Source organism: Macrobrachium nipponense, chromosome 31, assembly GCF_015104395.2.
Source record: "Macrobrachium nipponense isolate FS-2020 chromosome 31, ASM1510439v2, whole genome shotgun sequence".
In the NCBI taxonomy this organism is placed as follows: domain Eukaryota; kingdom Metazoa; phylum Arthropoda; class Malacostraca; order Decapoda; family Palaemonidae; genus Macrobrachium; species Macrobrachium nipponense.
Genome location: NC_061093.1, coordinates 45562019 through 45587018, shown reverse-complemented (window position 1 = coordinate 45587018; position 25000 = coordinate 45562019). Strand labels below are relative to the sequence as shown.

Genomic DNA, 25000 nt, shown 5'->3' with positions numbered 1-25000 from the left:
TCCATTTCTCCGTGGGGCTTATCAGTCCATGTACGGAATGATGTTGCAGCTGGGAAGGCTTTGCCTTCCTTGCAACTGCCATGTTTTAAATCAATATTTCATCACTGATGAGTATGTTGCTCGATAAAGCTGTTTAACTGCATGGAGCCGCTTCTCCAGTCTTGTACTACTACATTATCTTTGGAGCTTTGTGGATTATGTGAACCCGAGGGCTACCCTGGCTGATTGGTGCGTCCTACCCTTCACTCTGCAGGTACAGTTCTAAGAGTTCTTCACTTTTTCCACACCAAAGAATCTGTTTCAATTGAAAAAATGGCTACTTATACAGATAACGTTGACCTTATTATTTTCTTACAGCACTTAACGTAACATAATACAGAATGTAGGCCACATGCCAAGCGCTACGACCAATGAGGTCGTGCAGCGCAGAAACAGAAACTGACAGCAAAAAGGTTTGAAAAGGTAACAAGATTACAATCTGGAAGATGCACTATGAATCAATTGTTAGGAGAAGGTGCAAAGTAAGCTGGAAGAAAGAGAATATGAACGGAGGTACAATAAACGGAATGAAAGAGATTGCAGCTCGTGGCCGCAGGGACGCTATAAAACCTTAAGTAATGACTGGAATGACAGTACTCATCACCCACATGGGAAAATTCTTACAGCTCTCTACTTAGCTATGATCTGTCTTGCCTCCTCAGCAGCGCGTTCAGCGTAATGAGTTTCCTCGGGATTAATCATGACAGCAGTATCAAATGTCCAAGTCAAGCGCCAGCAATAAAAGGAGGTAAATATTTGATCCCTTCAGTTCTAGAATTGTATCCAGAGACATGTTTTCAGTATCCTTTACCTTTCCAGCTATATACGATGATTTCTTGGATTTTGTGACACCTGCATTGAAAGCTTCGCTAAATGACTGAAGGGTTACATCTCTAGCATCTAGGTGCCACCAGCACTAGGTAGGAATCTCACTGAAATGTGTCCAAATACTTGCATCATTAAGTTTTCTCTCTTCCTCCATTCTGCAAACAATTCGTTATCTGTTTTCTTTTCCCTTAACGTCTTCTTTGCCTTCTGTTCTTTATTGCAATATACCCCAATCCTCTGTCCATGCCAGTATACTAATAATCTACATTTCCCAAGACTTTTTCTGTAGAAGAGAATTGTTGCTTGATGACTGGTGTTTTTACGTTGTAGCAGTGGCAACAAATTTATCTCGTTGTCGATGTGCTGGTCTGCTTGGCCACATGTCCTATACCATGACTGTTTGTTTGTATGGTGTTTTTACGTTGCATGGAACCACTGGTTAATCAGCAACGGGAAAAACGGCTTTACGTGACTTCCGAACCACGTCGAGAGTGAACTTCTATCATCAGAAATACACATTTCTGACCCCTCAATGGAATGCCCGAGAATCGAACTCGCGGCCACCGAGGTGGCAGGCAAGGACCATACCAACAACGCCATTGAGGCACTATATATCGTGATGGAAAGTTCTGATAGAGAGTTAAAACGGCAACTATCTACGCATACAGAATATTCTCCCACACTGTCCCATAAACGTAAACACCAAAACTTGTTCTCATGTTTATAAGTGAAATGCATCTGAAAGCTTGTAGTTTAAGTTAAGGACCTCCCTATGAATCCACCTCACTCATTTCTTCTACTAATCCCTTTGAAAATTGCAAGTCGAAAGCAACATTCTTAATTAATATAAAATCGTTTGATAAGCACAATAAAAAACCCTTTTGCTCTCATGAAAAGTTATTTTCCTTTGCAGCCTCTAAACAGTTTTCGTAAACTGGCATCCATTCTTCATAGGTCACGTGACATAAACATTTTTCCTGTTCACAAAGAGTCAGCCTTCTTAATAAGTCTCCAGTTGACGCATTCTAGTATATTCATCCTCTTTAAGTTCCTATACTTTATCACTAATACAGGTTATTTAGTTGAAAAATTGTTCCATTTTTGTGATGATAGTCGAGGGAGACTGGACTTCACTGAGCTCATATATATATTTTTTTCAACACAACTTAAAACAATCAACATTTCTTACGTACCGAATTCCAAAGATATAAAGGCTTCGAGGGCTGTGAACCCATTGGGAGAGCAGCATCTCTAAACGGCCAATGAGGCTTTTTCTTGAGGCAAGCAGCAACCATATACTTTATCAAGTCATTTGATTCACTAAGGACTGCTACCATGGAAGTACTACACAGTAAAACCTGGACACTGCTGGCCGAGGCAGTGGCACTGGTTTGGCGTACAGATATAATATACTTCGAGGTAGAGGAGCACTTCTTAAGGGCAGTAGACCCACTGAAGGGAGGAAATCTTCCAGAAACTAGCAGTAACCATGTTTTTCCTCCTGCAAAATGCTCGGAAAGATAAATAACTGCATTCTTGCCATTTTGGCTGTTGTGAAAGTCATCGAACAGCGAGCAGCATGGGGTCTGCAGTTCCATATCCTACACTAATATTGCAAAAAAATAAATGGAGAAAAAATAAGTCTACAGAGAACGTTTCACTGTTCATGCATGCATGATAGTTGATTTGTTTATGCAGAGTATACGAGATTACTTCTGCAGTGTGAGTGCAGGACTATGGAGGAGAGTGACTGACTGGGGTAGCTGAAACATGTAGAGCTACGAGGACGTAGAACCTCTAGTGTCAGAAAGACTTTGGAGGTGGATGCAAGATTAAAAATATGTTAGTTCTAATAGTGAATGGGTAGGATTGAATGCGTACGAAGATATGGTTGGAATGGGGAGTGTATGTAGTCCAGTCATAAACTATATTATATATATATATATATATATATATATATATATATAATATATATATACATAAGTGTGTGTGTTTTCAAGTAACAAAATGAGTATAAGGCTCATTCAAACGAAGTTCATATGCGTGATATATAGTATATCAGCCCTCAACAATAAACAAGTGCAATATAAAAACAATTCTCTCTCTCTCTCTCTCTCTCTCTTTCACACACACACACACACACACAAAGAGTTTATCTCAAATGACTTTGGGTTCAAGGTTGGGCCTTGCATATCCCCTCCTTTTATCTTCAGGAGGGCGTTGGGAAAGGTGAATATTCTTCCCAGGCCCGAATAGAAATGACCTTAAAACGTTACCTAATCTTGCTGGGTCTTGTGTCCCAAAGAAAGCCAACGAAGGTCAAGGCAAAGAAAATCCCACAACGCTATGGATTTTCAACATCAATGTACATAATAAAAGCTTTGGGCTTCACTGTGAGGATTAGTTCCCTTAAGGCTAGTTAAAGAAATATGTTGCTTAAATGAAATAGAATCCATTAAACAAATGTATATTCAACTAAGCTTTTAGCTCCTTCCAAAAATAATTGGACAGTGTTTTAACAATCTGAAATTCTAAAATATCCTATTAAAAATGTAGATTTATTAATTATGTTTTTAGCTCTTACCAAAAGTTAAAAAACAATGCTGTAACAAATAAAATTTCTACAAGACCCTATTGATATGTTTCAATTCGGAGCATAATAATAAAAGCCGAGGCTTAACTCTCAAGTACTTAGATTCCACACGAAGAGAATCAATCAACTTTCCAGGCCGTTGAGATTAGTCTTCATGGAAATCCAGCGACTACAGCGAAAGTTCATGCAAACTAAAATGACGTCACAGTGACACTGACTACAATGAAAATAGAATCTCTCCTTACCGAACATTTCTCCGTTACTTGCATATTCGGACACCAAGTAAATCATATTTTTAGATTCCATAACCTGAAATTAAAAGGAGAAAAAAATATTGTAAGGGAAACTTTTATGACAATCAACACTATATACTTCAAGTATTATCTAGTATACTGCAGATGTAAATTTTAATCTAAAGAAGTGAGGTTACACGTGAAGGCTGAAACACACTTTTATTCTTCCGGCATTATGCATGAGAGAGAGAGAGAGAGAGAGAGAGAGAGAGAGAGAGAGAGAGAGAGAGAGAGAGAGAGATTTCATAAATATCATATCGTATACATCTCATATACGTGCTATTTATATTCATGAGTATTCATGTCAAGCCATATTTGTTTTAGATAAACATTCCCGAACAGCCAAATAAAAAGAGATCAATAATGTAAATGCGCTTGAGTGTATACATGCGTGAGCAAGATATATGCTTTTGTCCACATTAACAAGTTTCTCAGATATGTCTACGGTTTAAATGACGGTTTCTGTTCTTGATCAAAACAAAGCCGAGTACCAGATAAGTACAAAATGCTTCACCTATATTGATATCTCTCTTCGGCGTAAGAAACGACAATTATTCTCAGATCTTGGCTTTTCTTCGTTATAAAAAAAAAAAACGTAATTTTGGAGGGGAAATTACAGGAATGCGTAACCGACCGTTCTGCATAATGTTGTTTCTGAAGTACTTACTTCTTCTCTTTCTGAGGCAACCATAAACAACCCAGTCAAAATCAAACTGGACAAGAAATACAGAAGGGGAAGATGTTATTAGGCGGGAGGAGATTTGGTTTAACAGAAAGGAACAGGAGTGGGAAGGGAACCATTTGCGTATGTCGAAATTAAACAATACTAATACTCCTACTACAGCTACTACTACTACTACTACTACTAACAATAATAATAATAATAATAATAATAATAATAATAACAACACAAGGAAAATTATGTGGGAATTTTTACAGATCAACCTAATTACTATACAACAATGTATGGGATCCTTTAATTTATTTGAAGCAAGAGAAAATTCATAAAACTGGATATATGCGCAATTGTTGTCCTTCCAGTCGGTTCATGCAAGCTTGATTATCGAATTTCTATACTATTGCCATATATTATATATATTATATATGTGTGTGTGTGTGTGTGTGTGTATATATTATATATAATATATATATATATATCTATATATACTATATATATATATATATATATATAGTATATTAATTATATATATATAAGATAATTATAATATATAATATATATAATATATATCATATATATATAAAATTTGCATATGCAAATACATAATGATAGACAAAGCTAGATATTGGAGAAAGTAGGCAAACAAGAAGAGGATGAAATATAAATCCCCAAAATAGAGCTTAAGAAAGTTATAGTTACAAATAAATACCAAGTTGGAAATAAATTTAAATGTGGCACTGATCATGGGAGCTTCCTCACACTAATCAAACAAAAAGTGAAAATAATACAAATAATAGGAAAAAGCTTCCAACTGAGATACAAAATTAACGTAACGCACAGAAGCCCAAACAATCAAAAGCATGGAAGGATATTGTATGAGAAAATACTAATAAATAATAATCAATCGTTTTCAATTCTCACGTACATTAAGAGTCAAAATAAAATTACGTGGTTAAAAATGTCACGAACTAAATTCATCAATAACGCAAATTAAGGATAAAGATGTAGAAACTTTCAATTAGATTAAATAAATATGATGTATGCAGTCATTACAAAGCAACTCAGTATATATGTTTTTTATTTATTCCTCACTGACACAACAACTGAAAATTAATAACCCTACACGCAAATTAGTTCAGGCATCCCCATATATAAAAACAGGTAAAAAATGCGCCGAAGTTTCTTAGGCGCAATCGAGTTTTCTGTACAACATATAATGGTGTATCAGCAAGACTGGTCACCGGTAGCGTTTCAGTTGCTCACCAGATACGGTAGAGTGAGGATGCGCCCCATGTATTCGGAAAGTGTTGCCAGATGCACGATCCATGGCTAACTTTAACCTTAAAACAAAAACTACTGAGGTTACAAGGTTGCAATTTGGTGTTTGATGGTTGGAGGGTAGATGATCAAACCACCAATTTCCAGCCCTAAACTCAGTAGTTTTTTTTAGATTTGAGGGCGGACAGAATACAGTGTAGACGGACGGACGGTATGAGAAAGCCAGAACAATAGTTTTCTGTTGAAGAAAACTAAAAATGAATTATCTTGCACAATAACCTCAAAACAAGTGTAAATTCCCCCACTGACCTACATTTCGTATCTAAATATACATTGTTCTGAGAAAGAGTTTTAACAGCATCAACAAATTCAAATTACGAATGGATTTTGTGATAAAACAGCAGTGTAAAGAGCAAGGTATGGCATTGTTATTTGGCATATCACAAAAATTAACCGTAAACGAAGTAGTTAACTGTTATTGTTTTTATCTATCTTGTCACAATATATGAACTGCCAGTAATAAACTAAGTTAGCTTTAATCTGCAAATGCTGTTCATGACCTTCTATTTATTGCAATAAGAAAAGTCAGTTTTACTTTAATTCTCCACCGGCAATTCAATCAGAGTTTTTGTTTTTGTCATTTCTTCACTAAACCGGATCTTTTCCAGAACAGGAGGAAGTTTCGGGGGGGGGGGGGGGGGGTAACGCACAGGGCATCTTTCAAGTGCTGACTTTGGGATAAGGCCTTTTGGAGAGAGAGAGGAAAAAAAATGTCTACAGCCTTACAACCACTTTATATATCTATAAATAAGCCTGGGCAAGTGCATCATGTCAGGTTTTACTTTACATACCTTTCACCCTCATGCTTTCTGGATGTAAAGACCTATTATTTCATTCTAACTCTTCTCCCCGTTCATTAACCAAGTACTTTCTGGATTTCCTTGTCCTCCCTCCGCCTAAGACATCCGAATTATGCATGCTTGTTGTAAAGCACACCTCACTCATTTCATATACACAGTACACCACATCAAAACAATGGATTCCCCATTTCACCCTTTTAGCCCTTATGCGCCTCTCGCCCTCTTATCTTTCCTCGCTCTATACACAAATTTATTGTAGTAGGACTCGCCTCTTTTATTTTCATTCAACAACCACACCTCACTTCCATAAATAGGTTGGCTCAACATCCCCTCCCTCCATGTAGTCCAGTTTCTGCTTCATTAGACTGATATTTGCAAATGCAATAACTCAATGCTTTCCTTGCTTAACCTCTACTCTATCATTCACCTCTTCACTAACTCCTAATGTCTCGATGAGTCCAAACTTCCGCTCCTCCAAAATCCACGTTGTCTCGTCTGCACGATTTCTTTTCACTTCCACAACCTAGTTTTAACGTTCATCGCTCGTGCTTGCTGCAACACCTTCGATACTAAATCTTCTATTTATACCTTATTTGCTTTTCAATCTCCAAACTTGACTGCATTCCCTTTCTCTCGGCAACCTTTCTCATCACTCTTTCCTGAAGAAGCAAACTCTCCCTTACATCGCACTACCCAGTTTCCTGTCTGCCTATTCTTATAGTTCCACTCGTCCTCAACAGACTATCGCTCAAACCATAATCTTCGAGCCTCCACGCTGCGTCACTACCTCTTTCTATCACATACCTGAGCTTATTTTATGCATCCCTGTAACTCTTCCTGTTACCAGCATTTTGTATCACACCTATTTCATGAGACAAAAAAAACCAAAAACAAAAAAACAACAACAACAGTTACTTTACACAGCCTTTTCCTCGTCTGCATTACTACTGGCTTTCCCCCATTCAACTTTGCTTCATTAATTGTCTACTGTGAGAGAGAGAGAGAGAGAGAGAGAGAGAGAGAGAGAGAGAGAGAGAGAGAGAGAACCTTTTCATAGTGATTTAACGTAATTTTTTCGTACCATCTTCTCACTGTTAAAGATCCTTTTCGATTTTGCACTACTAATGCGCTTGAATCATGTAACTGGAAACCTTATATGCGCAGTGGCTGTTTTTTCACCACAGACAAGAATGCCCCAAGTTCAAGTTATTGCAGGAGGATTGGGTAACGGCGAGGGGCGCTCGGGTTTTGCGGCCAGAATGCTGGGATGACCTTCTGGGTTAAACGATCTCTTCTTGCAAGCTCTGTACACACGGGCCTCACGACTGCAGGTCTCAAGCGGCAAGAAACGTCGAATCTGTGCTGTGTAGCAACTGCATGACACATCGTGAATTAACCCAAATGTATACATTTTAGTCGTTCCATGCATACACAACGCGTGTGCAAGATATAAATTATTAATCATTCAATTACCCTTAGTTCAGAAAGTGCAACATTTCTTACAAGAGCGTTGAGGGTCCGCAATCCTCCACTGAGGCTGAGCCCTTCTAACAAAAGATGCTTTAGGGCGAAAGCTCTCGTCACTAATTCCACGAAAACAGGAATAAGTCATTTCTCCCAAGAAATTGCATTCCCATCTCCCCCGGAATCTAACCAACACTTCTTGCCACTCAGCACGCCCTTATCAATCTGGTTGCCAAATTCTAGAGTAATAATATGTATGATTGCAGTTTATCAGATCTGGAAAACGAGAAACAGGGACGAGCAATCAACCACGCAATAGGCCCCTTCATTATAAAAGGTACATCCCTACCTCTGCCAAATTTTATTTGATGGAACCATCCCCGTATTAATTTACATATAAACTTTTCGATAATTTTGTAAGAAATTAGCAAACGTTATATATATATATATATATATATATATATATATATATATATATATATATATATATATATGAGACTGTTGTAGGAGGAAGTACATCTCAGGTGGTTCTTAAATATATTTATTACACATTTCAGAACACAAAGATTTCATTTTCAAGCTGTAAAGACATTTAATATTGTTGTTGTCTGTCTTTACAGCTTGAAAATGAAACCTTTGTGTTTTGAAACGTTGCAATAAATGTATTTTAAGGACCATCTGAGATGTAAATTCCTTCCTACAACAGTCTTATATTGTTCGAATTACCAGTAACCGCCATATCTTAGAACGTTATATTATATATAATATATATATATATATATATATATATATATATATATATACATATATATATATATATAGGAAATGAAAGGTGCATGAGTCACAGCTCTTTGGGGATATATTACTAAAACAACGTTTCGCTATCTAACGCAATTTACACTGCTTTAATGAATTCATCTAAACGATCCGGTGTAAATTGCACGAAAAGCAAACAAAAAGGACTGAAAAAGTAGTGATACCTCACGGTGTCGTTTAGCGCTCATTTAATATGCTCCACTGGCATCTGCTGGAAAGATTACCAAGGTGATTGAATGATTTGTTAGTTCTTACTGGCGTCGCAACGTCGAGGTTATTGACGCCGTACCAAGGTGAAGTCAGCGAGAAACCGCTCTTGCTTGGGGTGACCGTCCTTCTGACTGAGCATACCTACCCTTGTTATTATTTTCCAAACATTCTCAAAGTATTGCGCTAAAAATCCCTAAATTTACTACTGTTTATGACCGTCAGAGTTTCATTTTAGGATTCTGTAGGAGCTGACTTTTTAAGGAAGCGAGTACCCAGAGTAAATATCAATTGTATTCCAGAAATGAACAGATGCTGTATTTGCTGCCCTGCATCTTTGCCCCTTTTACAGTGATATAAACAATGGAATTGAAGATATAGAATTTAGGCCAAAGGTCAAGCACTGGGACCTATGAGGTCATTAAGCGCTGCAACAGAAATTGATAGTAAAAGGTTTGAAATGTGTAACAGGTGGAAATCCTCGCAGCTGCACTTTGAATCAATTGTTAGGAGATTATGGAAAGTAAAATGGAGAAAGAGAATATGAAAGAAGGCACAGTAAAAGGAACGAAAAGGGCTGCAGCTAGGGGCCGAAGGCACACTGCAAAGAACCTTAAGTAATGCCTACAGTGCACCGCATGAGGTGCACTTACGGGGTATAAACAACAGACTAAACATATCTGTTTCTACCTTACATAAATAAGGAACGGAAACACCTCTGAGACTATCTTACATACGGCTCTATTGCCTTAGGTAAAGAGGATTACGGTATTAGCCTTGAGTACTTTTACGTAACTTTAAATAGATGTATATCATGTGCCTATCCCACTAATATTCTGTTTTAAAAAAACTCTACTAAAATATGATGATAATCCTCATCTTTAATCATTGACCGCCAGAGGTTGGTAAATAAACTGAGATCTCAAAACTGTGGTAGTCTAAGTACAGAATGAGAAAGGACGAGGAACAGTTAAAATGGAACAGTAGGTAAGATAAGTAGGTAAAATGGAAGTGGCAGAGCGAAGGCCGGTACGAGGGACCAGAAAATCATGGAAAGGGAGCAGAGCTTAGGAGCTACACTAGATACGAATTCAGAAGGACAATGAACAATTCAAGAAAATGGAATGAACTCGTTTTATGTCTAACCCCGTGAAGGGGAAACCTAAAGCAGTATCTTAATGGTGTAAAATTCTTATTTAAGATACCATACATCCACACTGTACCGTACACTTTTCCAAAGTAAAAAAAAAAAATCTATCGAGGTGATACTTAGATGGAAATCATCCACTTACCAAGGGTACCAGAAGAAAAATTATATTCATGGCCTAACATTGCAGAAACTACACTACCCAGCCAAAAACAGGCGTACAGCAGACTATATAATCCAAATGGTATACAATATTTCAAAGGTAAGTTTTGTCTAAGTTCACGAGAAAGGCATTATTTTGTAATAAAACTGATCAATGGAGGATATCAGAGATTTCTGCTATTACCATCGAGAACTGAACGCTTAGCCATCTTAACCTTACCAGTACTTTAAGGTTTATTGTGGCCTTTCAAAAAGATAAGTAAAGGGTTTCACTCCAAATGACATTACTGACTAGTGTGAATCCATAAATAAAGAAAAATTTGAATTCAAGGGACATGAACTTCCTCAATTTTAAAATAATAATGACAACTCTGACTAAACTGGTGAGACGACCTGATGAAAGACGCTCTCTTGGGTTGGGTGGCTTCGACAATGGACGTTTTTAAATAAGTATTATATTCCATACAATGTTCTCAGTATTGTTTCTGAATAGAAATACTCCAAAACTCACCATATAAAAGACTATGAAAACCACAACTTCAAGTCAGTGACTCTGCACAGAACATCGAAATACCAAGAATGAACTTCCAACTACCCAGTTACCTAAGGCTTGAAATGCCGTTGCCTGGATATGCCAAGAGCTTCATACGAAACACATTGGTTATGAGTTCCTTTGATCTTATACTGTAACATGGCAACACGTTTTTATACTCATTCCTGAAAATGTTACTACGGTATTTTGACACAATAAGGGAAAAAATTATATAAACACATCGTCCAAGTAAGGAAATAACAATATTAATAAAAGCATAATGCCTCATCTTTCTACCAATGAAACTTCCAAGAATGAACTCAGCTGGGGGGGGAGTCATATTTATCAGAGCCACGAAAATTCAACTGCCACACAATAACCCTTTGACTTTTAGATTTACTGTTCTTTCTAAATATGATTTCCACCGAAATCCATGATAAAAAAAAAATGAGAATACGAACAGCAGGAAAAATCGGAAATTTCTGCTTTCATCCGTTGGGTTTCGAAACAGGTCCAGGAAGAGAAATTCGTTAAGCATTATCTATTTTTCGTTAATTTCGTTACGATAAATATTTTCAAATAAAGTCATCTAACTTAAATGCAAGTCCAGCTGTATCATTAGGTTTAAGATAAACATTACATTCGAAGATGGCTATACTAAAATAACGCAGAAGTCAGACGCAAATTTACTACGCTTCAAAGTTTCAAAGCTAGAAAATATTATCCCAAAGGCTAACTTCGTAGTATGAGGACAGGCGCCCTGAATCTAAAACTAATGACCACTGATGCAAAGACTTTTTCACTTTTAATTCTTGAAAGCTTGATATACTGGTTGAGACTGCCACATACCTGAAAGAAAACCTCGAGCATCCATGTGGAATATTTGAGTCAACTAAATATTGACAAATAAAACTCGGTCACTGAAGATTACTCTCATAGCTTGTATGATCATTTTTACTCGAATTTAGGCACAAGTAAATACAATAATAATGGTAAATGAAACTGGAGCACAAATTTGACTACCATCAAATCCAACAGCGAAAAAAAAAAAAAAAAAACACTAGGCAAGGATACAAGCTTGACAGCAGTAAGTTTAGTCACTAACAAGTTAAAGTCTAGCATAACACCGAGATCGTTACAGCTGTTTTCACGCGTAAACAACTGTTTTCTATATGCAACAAAAATACAAGTCATGCTTGTAAACCCTTTTCACGTAATTCTTGTTGCAAATGATCCTGTTTGGTTTGACTCACCGTAAAATGCTGGCTAAAACTCAACATTCCTCAATATAATCCGTGAGTTTGAATAGAAGCGACGAAATATTATTTACGTTCATCAATGCAGCTTTTACGTTGACCATTCATTTCATTTGCTACAAATTAATCCGTATTAGAGTTTTGGCCAATTTTCCTAGTTACGTCCTACAAAAACCAGTAAGGACCTCGCTTCTTGGAGGAACGTCCAAACTCCAAAACATTATTATTATTATTATTATTATTATTATTATTGTTATTGTTGTTGTTGTTTGTGAAAGTGTTGGCAGTGTTGATGTTGCTCTTAAACAAACACTCACATGAAACAAGCCTAAATGGCCAGCACCTTCAAAATTTATTTTAATGCGCATTCTATTGAACAATGAGGAAGCTCCCACAATATTTCATAATTCGTCTAAATACTCAAAGTCCTGTTATTTGATACTTTAAAAAGTGGCACCCTTTCTTCACAGATTTCGAGTAAAACCACCCCAACAGATATTGAAACATTTACATCTCTGGTAAATACATTTCGCGAGCTGTTTAGTTTAGTATATCTTAGTTTAACCAGACCACTGAGCTAATTAACAGCTCTCCTAGGGCTGGCCCGAAGGATTAGATATTTTTACGTGGCTAGGAACCAATTGGTCATCTAGCAACGGGACCTACAGTTTATTGTGGGATCTGAACCACATTGTATCGTGAAAATAATTTCTAATCACCAGAAATAAATTCCTTTGAATCCGCGTTGGCCGAGTCGAGAATCGAACTTCGGACCACCACATTGGTAGCCGAGCGCGGAAACCATTCGTCCAACGAGGAACTTTCGCGAGCTGTTAAATCACCGATCGAAGCAACTCAAGATGTGTTAAATTTCTCAGTCTTTCTCCCGCAAAATACGAACACCTTTCTAACGAACGAACTCTGAGGAAGGTAACTCATTAGGAACAGAGGTAGAGAGTTCTTTGATCCAGTGAAAGGACACACACGAACAGAGAGAGAGAGAGACGAGGAAGAAGAGAGAGAAGAGAGAGAGAGAGAGAGTTGGATTTTTTTTCTCAGCAATCGAAAACATGACTTCAAGACAAACTTACCTGATACAACTTAATAATGTGAGGATGATCTAGAGATTTGAGGACTTTAACTTCACGGTGGACTTTTTGTAAATTTGTGGAGTCCAACTGGGACTTGTCGATTATTTTGATGGCCACCTGGAAAGAGAAAGAACAGTTACCGTATGACGTGGGCGCGGATACCAGAAAGCATTAAGAATATGAATATTAATGCCTCGCGGTTAACAGCAGTCGCAAAGAGCTATTGATAAAGAGGAAGTGGTGTTGGTGGTTCACGAGGAGGAGGAGGAGGAGGAGGAGGAGGAGCTGGCTGTAGTGGTAAGTTGGAGGAGGAGGAAGTCTGGTACACTTCTTCCTGTTCCTAAAAAATTGGCATCAACTTCCTGCTACGTGTGATGGCTCTTGCCATCTTTATATTAAAGCATATCCACAAACTTTTCCTGCCTGAAACCATGACAGTTCATGTGTAATAAACTTCACGTTTAAACTTGCCGTCGTCCAGCCGGGGGTAAACCTCTTTCACCAAGGCTCTCACATGTAAGTAAATATACAGAACGAGAGTACTTCGGTTTGAGCTTCGATACGATACCTATAGTCCCTAGAGCCATGGCTCGCCAAGTCGACCCTCTCTCATATTACTGTCACTGTTGAAAGTATTGGTACATAAGCGTAAAAATAAACATCAGTTAATAAGAAAATGTAGTATATTAACAATACAAAAAGTATTTATATATACATACTATATATATATATATATATATATATATATATATGTGTGTGTATGTACAAACATACACACACACACACACACATATATATATATATATATATATGATAGTATAGATATATATATATAATATATATATATATATGTGTGTGTGTGTGTATGTGTGTGCGTGTGTGTGATGTATGTATGTATGTGTGTGTATGTGTTTTATGGTGCCAGAAGATGTTAACATTTTGGTTTTTAGAAAGCCTTTAAGGACGAGGGTGAATTGGGTGATTTCACTGTCAAATTTGTCATTCAGTAACAGAATATTATCAGACTATCCATACCGTAAAAAATTGCTAAAATACAAGAGAAAGCCGAGACATTAAAGTTTGCTAACTTACATAGATATGTATTCATACATACATACATACATACATACTACATACATACATCACATACATACACACACACACACACACACACACATATATATATATATATATATATATATATATATATATATATATATATATATATATTCCGTGTCCTCAAGAAATTTTTTCTTTGATAAACTGTTTCAGTCTCGGCCAGTAAGAATTCGTATTCAGTCAAATATCCACATCTCATTGGGTGAAAGAGCCTGCAGTGTAGGTAGTGTGTGATATATGGTGATTAGGTTCTTTCGAATGCATATCTCACCACCGCATGTCAGCCTACTGCGTGCAGTCTATTGGTGTGAGGCGCAGAAAAAATTAAAGAAACAATGCATTTCACATAGAGGGAGCATTAGCAGTAGCAACAGATCCAGCAGGGACGAAGAGATCAATGGACTCGTCGGCATGTTACTGTCACGAACTGTGACCACAAAGTCAATCTCCTAGTCTTGAAAAACTCAGATAAACAAAAGGAGCTCTGTATGTCTATTCAAGGTAGAAAATACTTTAATCAAAACAGCATGTCCTAGGCAAAGGTGACACTCCTTTCAAGGATCATGGAAACGAAAGCAATGTCAGGCAGATAATAAAAAAATAACAAGTTTATGAAACAATGCTAAGTGATTTAGACTGACTGGCAGATATACAGGTTAGACAGGCTGTGCGTGTGCAAGAGAGAGTATACGCCTTGTTTGTGTATGGGTGAGGTGAGTGGGTGTAGGGGGGGGGGGGCAGTTTTCCATGGATTTTTTTTTAAGATTCCCTTTATTCTGATCCTATTGTAAATGAAAACTTGAACTTCGAATCAGATTCTTGTTTTCCTCAATGTGTGATGATTCAACATTGGAAAGCAATTTCCCAAATGCTGACATTGCAGCAGATGAAAAAGGACTGGAATATATAAATTTTCACTGAGGCGGCTGTCTGCTTTTAAAAGGATCAATTGCGGTCTGCTGAGAGTGACTAACTGACAGGGCTAAAGGTGAAGTATGAATAAAAACTACACAAGTTTTTCCGAGAAGCTAATGTCAAAATCATTTTAAAGCCCTTCAATGAGATTTATAAACAGTGTTTAGAAGATACAAAGTGAAATGTATAATTCCAAGAAAGAGCTCTATAATAAAATCATAATTTCCTGAATTCTAAAAACATCCAAGAGACCCAAAACTAGATCTGCCTTAGTGACTGAAACAAAAAATTAAAGTGGCTGTATGCTAATTGTATTCTTGTCGAATTACAACTGTTCCACTCTTTACCCTCAAACGTCGATGCTATTTTCATTAAAAAATTATCAATCAATACTTGCCAGCAATGAAGATGTGTACTCAACAATATGTACAACATTGCTAACCTCTATGTATAACATTAACATTCTAACTTCTATGCATAACATTAACATTCCTATTTTGAAAACCTTGGCTATAAGGGCACTCACCATTTAAAAAAAAACTTAAAAAAAGGATCTCTCTCTAAAAAAAAAAAAAAAAAAAGAGCTAGCTTATTTTCTCACGAGGATTTCTCTCTGGTAAGGATTTTCTCGGAAGCCTGAGGACTCCGTGCACCACTGAAGTGATTCTTAAACCACTTGTATACCAAGGATCAACATTGTACAACTGACGTCATTAAAACTGCACTATTCTAAGTTACTTACGTTATACCAGGAGTAAAGTGTTTACTTCACCAATAAGCTGCTTTATCAGCAATATACTACTGAAATCTCTGACGCAAGAACATGAACAGATATTTATTCACGTATGACTCAGACTCGGGTGACTAATTAGGTGAAGAATAAAATCCCTATCACATTTAAAAATTACTCACCACTTAAAGTGAATTAGGTGAAAAATAAAGTTCCTTATCACATTTCAATATTTCTCCATAAAACACCAATGATAGCCCTATAATAATTCTTTCTAAATTTCCAACAAACATTTTCATTTCAGTCCACACGAAACATATAAGACACCAAACTAACTTCGTCTTTTAAATGTAAGTTTACTCAAATTAACCAAGGGTTGTTTTACCATTTAAAAATTAACTTACCTGTTGTTTGGCACAAAAAACAAACACAAATATATATTATAAATAGATAGATATATATTATATAATATGTATAATATATAAATATGTATATATACATACTATATATAATATATATACATGTATATATGTATATATATGTATGTATGTATGTATGTATGTATGTATGTATGTATGTAGTGTATATATATATATATATATATATATATATATATATATATATATATATATATATATGTGTGTGTGTGTGTGTGCGTGTGTGTGTGAGTGAGGTATATATAAAAGGAGAGTGCACAGGAATATAATGATGTCATTAGCTATTTAAGGAAAAAGTTGGTGATATGATCTACAAGCGCGATATTATTCACATTCCCCTCTTCCCTTAAGACTTGCAAAACGAGGCAACTCAACAGTTTTTTTCTCCGCCCAGTGGGAAATTAACATTCAATAAAGTAAGCTACGAAAATTATCAACATTTTCTCTCTCTCTCTCTCTCTCTCTCTCTCTCTCTCTCTCTCTCTCTCTCTCTCTCTCTCTCTCACACACACACACACACAATGACAGCAATGACTATCCGGTATCCGGAATCAAAGTGAAGAGAACAGATGCCAAATTTCAGATAGTGGAAAATGTTCAAGACGGAGAGACAATATGCACAAGGCTGATATATCTTGAATAATGGACCCTTCGACAAGCTTACATGAAACGTAAGACAACCGGAGAGCTAAAAGATTGAAATCACTGAAACTGAATAGATTTCAAAAGTTTATTTTGACAAAAGTACTATTTCGCCAGGACAAGATCACATGAGGGAAGAGGAACAACAAAATTAACTACTACTACTACTACCAACAACAACAATAATAATAATAATAATAATAATAATAATAATATTATTATCATTATTATTATTATTATTAACAGCAATACTACAGAAGATAACATGAGGAAGACTACAACTAAAAGAACGGAAACCGGTTATTAACCACAACTGTAACTTCCTGAAGAGGCTTTCGTGATAGATAATCGTCTCACAACCATTTATTTCCAGTGAACTGACATTATCCATTTAAAGTCGAATCCAATAAAGGTTCGGGTTATTTATCCAATGACAGGTAAGAAATACGCTACTCAGTAAGTACAGAATATGTAGGATGACGAAATCTGAAATGATTTAAAATGTTTTTAAAAAAGGAACTTTATCCGAGGGGATTGCTAACGTCGCCATCTGACCACCTTTCATTTTGGAAAAATAACATACACATCGAAGAATTCGAGTTTATTATTTACTTCACCAGGAACAAACCAGCTAACATTAAACAACTACAAAGTTGTGGTTTGGCATCATTCGTGATACCCGAAATAGTAACAGAAACATGAACTTTGTCATGGGATACTGTTGACGTAAAAAAAAGAAGACTGCAAGATTCTTTAAAGGTAACCGTTCAAGAAGAACATACTGTAATGAATATGTTAGATATTATAATTATATATCTGTTTTGCGTTTCAGTTCGTGTGTGTGTGTGTGTGTGTATAATAAAAGGTGCCCATAAAAACGCCAAAATTATAGAAAGAAAGTACTATACTATTTCAGAGACAGCAGTCTCTGAAATAGTACTTTCTTTCTCTATTTTGACGTTTTTATGGGCTCCTTTTATAAGATAGAATTCTGTTGTAACAGAACATTTTTACCAGTCACACACACACACCACACACACACATATATATATATATATATATATATATATATATATATATATATATAGAGAGAGAGAGAGAGAGAGAGAGAGAGAGAGAGACGAGAGAGAGAGAGAGAGAGAGAGAGAGAGAGAGAGCATCTGCTCACTCTCACACACATATATACCTATATATAGACAGGTAGGCGGCAATATTTTTTAATCAATAATAATCTAAGTGAAATAGCATGAAAAAGAGGACACCCCTCAAAATCAAAAGTAATGGGTCAAATTCTAATAATAACAAGCGAACATGCAATTTAATAAGCCTGACATCATCCCGTTGGAATGGGGGTGCTATGGATAAAAACAGTGCAAGGTAGATAACGATATATATGAATATAAATAAACTTATGCGCGTGTGTATAGAAATGGCACACATACATATTAATACATAGCATTGTTTCATGAATGAAAACCTATGTGTGAATATCTGAAAACGCAGACGACCACCAAATTACAGAGTAATGGACCAAAACAAATTTGAAATCAACACTGCCACACGCACAATTAAAAAAACCAACTTTCGATTTAACAGAACTGAGATCGTTCGGTTGAAAATACGTAAGGCAAAAATGGGTCAAATGAACAACGCCTTATCAAACAGGAAATAACAAATCCGAATGGTGCTGGATATTAACCAAAAAGAAGAGAGATCAATGTCAAATTAAACAGGAAAGAGGCGAAGGTCAAATAAAAAGTTTGGCAATCAACATCAATCGGAAGCAAGAAAAAAAGAAAAAAGAAAGGAAAAAAGGGGGGAGGGGGGACACGACAAACGAGGGTCAAGGCCAAATTAAAATGAGGTCATGAGATATTTGAAAAAAAAAAACATACTTCAGCAATTAAGAGGCAAAGATTGAATCAAAACGCAAAGGAAAGGGACTGAATTCGGAACCAAAATTACATAGTGCTTAAAATCGCAAGAAAAGTCTATGCAACGTAAAATTAAAAGGCGAGATCACAGCCTAATCAGAAAGGATGACAAACTTCTCAGTAAAGGTAAATTCAAATTAAAAAGCGTATGATCAACATCAAATAGGGGTAGAAGCTAATGTCATACAAAAATGGCTGGAGAGCAAGTTCTTGTACCCATTTTTTGGAAAGAATATGCAGGAGGCCTGCAGTAGGTAACCATGACAACTCATGTTTATTCACCACATTGCACAAAAAATAGAAGAATGCGTAAATAATACGTCTTTTTAGGAAAGAATATAAAATAAATACCTAAAAAAATGTAACTGAAGACAGTAATCAAGCGATTAAAATCCCTTGAAAAATTGCCTATGCAATGTTCAACAAAAGACTCGATATTTTACTCCGCAAGGTTTTTATAAAGAAAAATGTATATATTTTCACTTTCCCTCAGACAAATAATATTTACCATGATTAACTCACAAACTGCCCATCCACGAACCTCACCAACGAGATCATCACCAATATATTTTCGTGCTCAATGAGTTACTGCAGTACCACTGTAAAATTCATAAACCTACTCATTCACCAATACGCTACAGCATGATCAACGTTATTTAAACAGGCACAAGGTTAATTTATTCTCACAGGCGGAATACTGCCCATCAATTTAAATACCCGAAGACTGATGTCATCATCCTACGTTGGTTTGGCGACCACCCGCCCCTCAAATCATTTATCGGCCACCACCAACTAAAGTTCCTCGTTGGACGACTGGTTTTCGGGCTCGCCTACCAATCCGGTGGTCCGAAGTTCGATTCTCGGCTCTCAACGCGGAATCAGAGGAAATTATTTCTGGCGATAGAAATTAATTTCTCGATATAATGTGGTCCGGATTCCACAATAAACTGTAGGTCCCGTTGCTAGGTAACCAACTGGTTCCTAGCCACGTAAAAATATCTAATCCTTCGGGCCAGCCCTAGGAGAGCTGTTAATCAGCTCAGTGGTCTGGTAAAACTAAGATATACTTAACTTTAATCACCAACAAAGGGCAATACGCATCCAATATCCAACTGACCACCCAGGGCATGTAGACTGTCCGAAATTAACACAGGCGGCGCATCCAAGATACCTACTTCCACTGAATGCCCGAGAGAAGAAACTCCCTTCCGTCATTAGCATATACTATGATCCATCCATTCCATCAAGAAGAGCCCCGAGTACCAGCCCCGGAACAGAGCGCCAACCCACCGAGGATCACCATCAAACAAAATAACAACCAAGGCACCCGCCCCCTCCAGGCACGCGGGTGTCCAGCCACGGATAATATCTCCGCACTTACCGGATCACGAAAGACTTAGGAACAGAAAGTCATTTGTTCGTCTCTGTTGGTGGTGGGCAGAGTAACGAGGTTCACACCTGGTCTATGATAGTACTCCTGTTCACAGACTACCACACCTACTGGACTGAACTGAATTGAATAAAGAATTTAGGCCAAAGGCCAAGCACTGGGACCTATGAGGTATTTCAGCGCTGAAACGGAAATTGACAGTAAACGGCTTGAAAGTGTAACGGGAGTCAAACCTCGCAGCCGTTACACTATGAATCAACGGTTAGGAGAGGGTGGAAAGAAAGATGGAAGAGAATATGAAAGGAGCTGCAGTAAAAGAAACGAAAAGGGTTGCAGCTAGGGGCCGAAGGCACGCTGCAAAGAACCCTAAGTAATGCCCACAGTGCATATGGCTGGTTTCATTTCTACTATAAATCAACCTTTGGGTCCCCAGGGCGCTCTAGGAGAAAGAGGCATGAAGGCATAAGGCCAACTTAATCTACAGCAACACCACTGATCTGTGTCGGCAAAATGGACGAACGAGTTCACTGATCCACTACGCCAGGCCTCTGATTCACTTCAACACTTAATATTTCTTACGAGCCACTATGCAAAGATCCGTCCAGCAGCAAACCAGCTTAATCTGACCAACAAACATCATTTGTGTTGCCGGGATGCTCTGGGGGCAAGAAACTGGCACGTCATACGGCCATCTGAGGCTCAAGTGAATGATTTACTTATTTGCCGAAGAGGTCTAGAAGCAACATAAAGCCGAAACTCCCATTCTAATAAATGCTCTACTTTTAACGCGAGTGAAATAATAACTGAAAAAAAAACAGGAAGCTAAATGTCCTTAAAAATACAACCACGACTCACAGTAACAAACGCAGTAACTTCCGGACACTAAGAACGAATAACTGTCATAAACCAACACAACTAATGTGCAAAAAAAAAAAAAACAAAAAAAAAAAAAAAAAAAAAAAAAAAAAAAAAATTAAACCAGCATGGTATAAGATTAAAGAAAAAGATGTCATAGAGAGAGAGAGAGAGAGAGAGAGAGAGAGAGAGAGAGAGAGAGAGAGAGAGAGAGAATCTTTTTATAAGGACCTCGGGGAGACGGCCAGCCGGTAGTAAATGGTTTCATCACCATGATCATAATCATGGCAGAAGGAGGGAGGGAGGGGACCGTACGCGAGGTCCCTCGGCGAATTCCTGCTAAAAACCTCTGGGAAATCTCCGCCCTCTTTATAGAGGCCATCCTCATGATGTCGTTACCTGGAACCCCATGTCCAGACGCTTATTATTATTGACACCAGTTCCAGGCGTCTGGAACCATTATGATTACAGGAGGTGGGGCTGGGGGGGGAGGGGGGGAGGGGGAGGGATTGACGCCTGTACATCTTTTGATGAATAAAAAAAAGAATCAGCTGCATGTTATTCTACGCTTCCGGTACCACCGCCGATAGGATGAATATACGTCTTCAAGACAGAAAATAACCACTCTCATTTTAACTCAATAACACTCTCATTTTAATTCAAAGTGGAAGATACTTTAATACTTTATTGTCGCTGACATTCCTAGATAAAAGTTTGTAAGCCATCAACATTCTAAACAATTAATTCTATCTTTCGCTGGGTAAAAAATAAACTATTAATAGTCGCGAGGGATCAAAATGATTGCAATGACTGATAAGGTGATATAGCTCAGGGAAATGCACCTCCTCGCGAAAAATATATATAAAAAAAACTAAGAAAGAGAAAAGAACAAGCTTTTAACGAAAGTCCATTTGAATACAAACAACACCATTATTCATATTTAGCGGCATTTGACCGGACATCCAGTCTGAAGCTGGGCAGAGTGTGTTTGTTTGTTTGTTTGTTTGAATGGTGTTTTGACGTTGCATGGAACCAGTGGTTATTCAGCAACGGGACCAACGGCTTTACGTGACTTCCGAACCACGTCGATAGTGAACTTCAATCACCAGAAATACACATTTCTGACCCCTCAATGGAATGCCCGAGAATCGAACTCGCGGCCACCCAGGTGGCAGCCCAAGACCATACCGATCATGCCACTGAGGCGCAATGTGTCCGTACAAAGGAAGCATGCGATTACCTTCGCATGCTTCCTTTATTTCACTTGGCAACAGAGGCGCAGAAATCAATATAATCGAAAAACTAATAAGATATGAATCGGCATCAGTCCTGCGGCTTCGACTCAGAAGCTAACATCCCTCCCTTGTTTTTTTACTCTCCCTCACAGATCTATTTACATATAATTAACGAACAGTACAGCGGCTGTCTGTCTGTCTGTTTATTTGCAGACGCCTCAACCCCTGCAGCGTCTACTTCTTTTTTTTTCTCAGGCTCTTCTCCAGCGAATCCGCGATACACAGTGGTGAGGATTCAAAAACATTGAATCTAGCAAACTCATTTTGGCATCCAGATATCATAAGTATAATCTACATCTGGACAAAGAATGGACATGATTTGCTCATTGGCTCTGGTTCTTGTCTGGGGAAGTTTATTCGGTAATTAATGGTCCTTGGAACTTGCTCTACGTATGAATATTTTTCTTGTTTTGGCCAGTAATAATAATAATAATAATAATAATAATAATAATAATAATAATAATAATAATATAATAATAATAATAATAATAATTATTATTATTATTATTATTATTATTATTATTATTATTATTATTATTGTTGTTGTTGTTGTCGTGCAATAAAAAAAATCCATAATTATATCAATTAAAACGTGGGAGGAACACCTGATTGTCTTAGCTTTTAACCCTTACAAACAATACAATTTAACGAGATAAAATTGTGGACTATATAATATACAACAATTAAATCATCACTTTGTGGATTTTTCAGCATAAATGAGCATAACAATAATAAACCTAACGCCTTGCAGATAATGGACACTTTGGTAAGCATCTGAGAAACACACTGAAGATAAAAGCTAATGAAAGAATGTCGTGCCCTTGAAGCACTTTCGCGTTTTCTCAGCCAGAGATTCTTAAATGCCAGACATGCAGCGCATGACATGATTTATGTAAATTCGTGAGCAACCCTCAGAGGGAGCGATGCCCGCGGGATGCAAAAAATATTGAAATTAGATGTCGTGAATCACCTTTCTTTACACTTCCCTGTCAGGTTTTCAACATTATGATTTCCTCGATCTGCTATTTAATAAAAAAAAAATCACAAAGTCTGTCGATTCTTGGGATCAAAACCTACGAGCAATTCGGAGACACCGACAACGATCAAGCGATAGAAAAAGAAAAAAAAAGAGAAAAAAACACACACACACACCAAGTTCTACCTGAAATTTTAAGACTAAATGCTTTTTCATCTGCACGTCCAATCTCTTCAGCAATCTTGGGTCGTAAGGTACACAGTAAAAAAGAAGAAGAAGAAGAAAAAAATACCGGTCACAGATACAGTAATGCCCGTCACAGCTTTTGCAAAAGGGTCTTCTTGGAGCTTTCTTGTACGTTCTCTTTCATTAATCTACATAATTAAATTGCATAAAAAATCTTCCCTTTTGCTTCTAAACTTGATGCTGATGCTGTCTCTAAGACATTCAGTCATCCTAGACTTTCTAGTTCCTTTTTTCTTTAAGCTTTTTTCTACGGGTGGTTTCCATTTGTTCCTCGAATCAATCTCACTTCAGTAAAATAAACTTTTTTGCTTCTTTCTTCAATCCCTAAGGTTTTATATTTTTTCCCGCTCACCAGATTCACTTTTCAGGAAGCATCCCGTAAACTGCAATCTCTCTTGGCTTTCCATGAGACAACGCTTCAACCATGTTTTTTCATACGCTACATTCAATAACTTTCATATACATATTCTGCATTGTATACATTTAACCATGCAATTTAAAAAGCAATTCAAATAATAAACATAACGTATTTCACATGCTTGTTAAATGCTCCTTTGGAGTGTCGCAGTGGCTAATAGTAAAATATACTGTGATTCTGTAATCCATATAATTTTGTACAACAAAGAGTGTTCATAGTTTTTGCTAGAATATCATATTTAATTGCCTTTGAGTTAGCAATGACAGATCCCAACAACAAACATCGCAATGACAGATCTCAACAAGAAACATCCTTATTTTTTCTATATGGAATGAAACCAGTGACGTCAGACGTATCTGCCCCTAATCAAATACTAAAATCTAATCTATTAGAGTCCACATCAAGAGGAAACCCATTCAAAGAAAATTAAGACTTGTTTTTCATAAAACTTTACTAGGCTTCAATCTCAACGTGTTTTCACTTTATTTAAACTGTTCACATCAGATGTATTCTATGAAGGGATATCTATTGGTGGGTAAGTGTAAAATGGAAAGGTTTGCATATACAGCACCAGCATACCCGTGAAGTTTTATCCAGCGAAAGATGAATATAAATGAATAGCTGGGTGTGGTTGAGATCGACCATGACTACATTACACGAATACAGTCACTTTTGGAAATTCACGGACACACCGCCACACTGAAGTTCGTTTTATATTAATCAGTAATTCTAAAGTGACAAATAACATAATACAATTCCTTTATGAAATAAATGATGACAGCTCAAACCAGTGGTTGG

The 25000-nt window shown here is 37.0% G+C and overlaps 1 protein-coding gene across 4 annotated transcripts in view; it reads right to left on the bottom strand.

The window, feature by feature from the left end:
* The window catches only part of LOC135206939 (serine/threonine-protein kinase SIK2-like), a 113165-nt gene that overhangs the window by 55895 nt on the left and 32270 nt on the right, over nucleotides 1–25000 (bottom strand). For 2 of the 4 annotated variants that reach the window (XM_064238449.1, XM_064238450.1), the window contains 2 exons: nucleotides 13246–13362; nucleotides 3706–3769 (listed from right to left, as the gene is read on the bottom strand). In XM_064238449.1, coding sequence (XP_064094519.1) covers nucleotides 3706–3769; nucleotides 13246–13362 — 181 coding nt within the window. Of the gene's footprint in view, nucleotides 1–3705; nucleotides 3770–13245; nucleotides 13363–25000 lie in introns of those variants that run through there. The other 2 variants (XM_064238451.1, XM_064238452.1) reach the window with 2 other exon arrangements.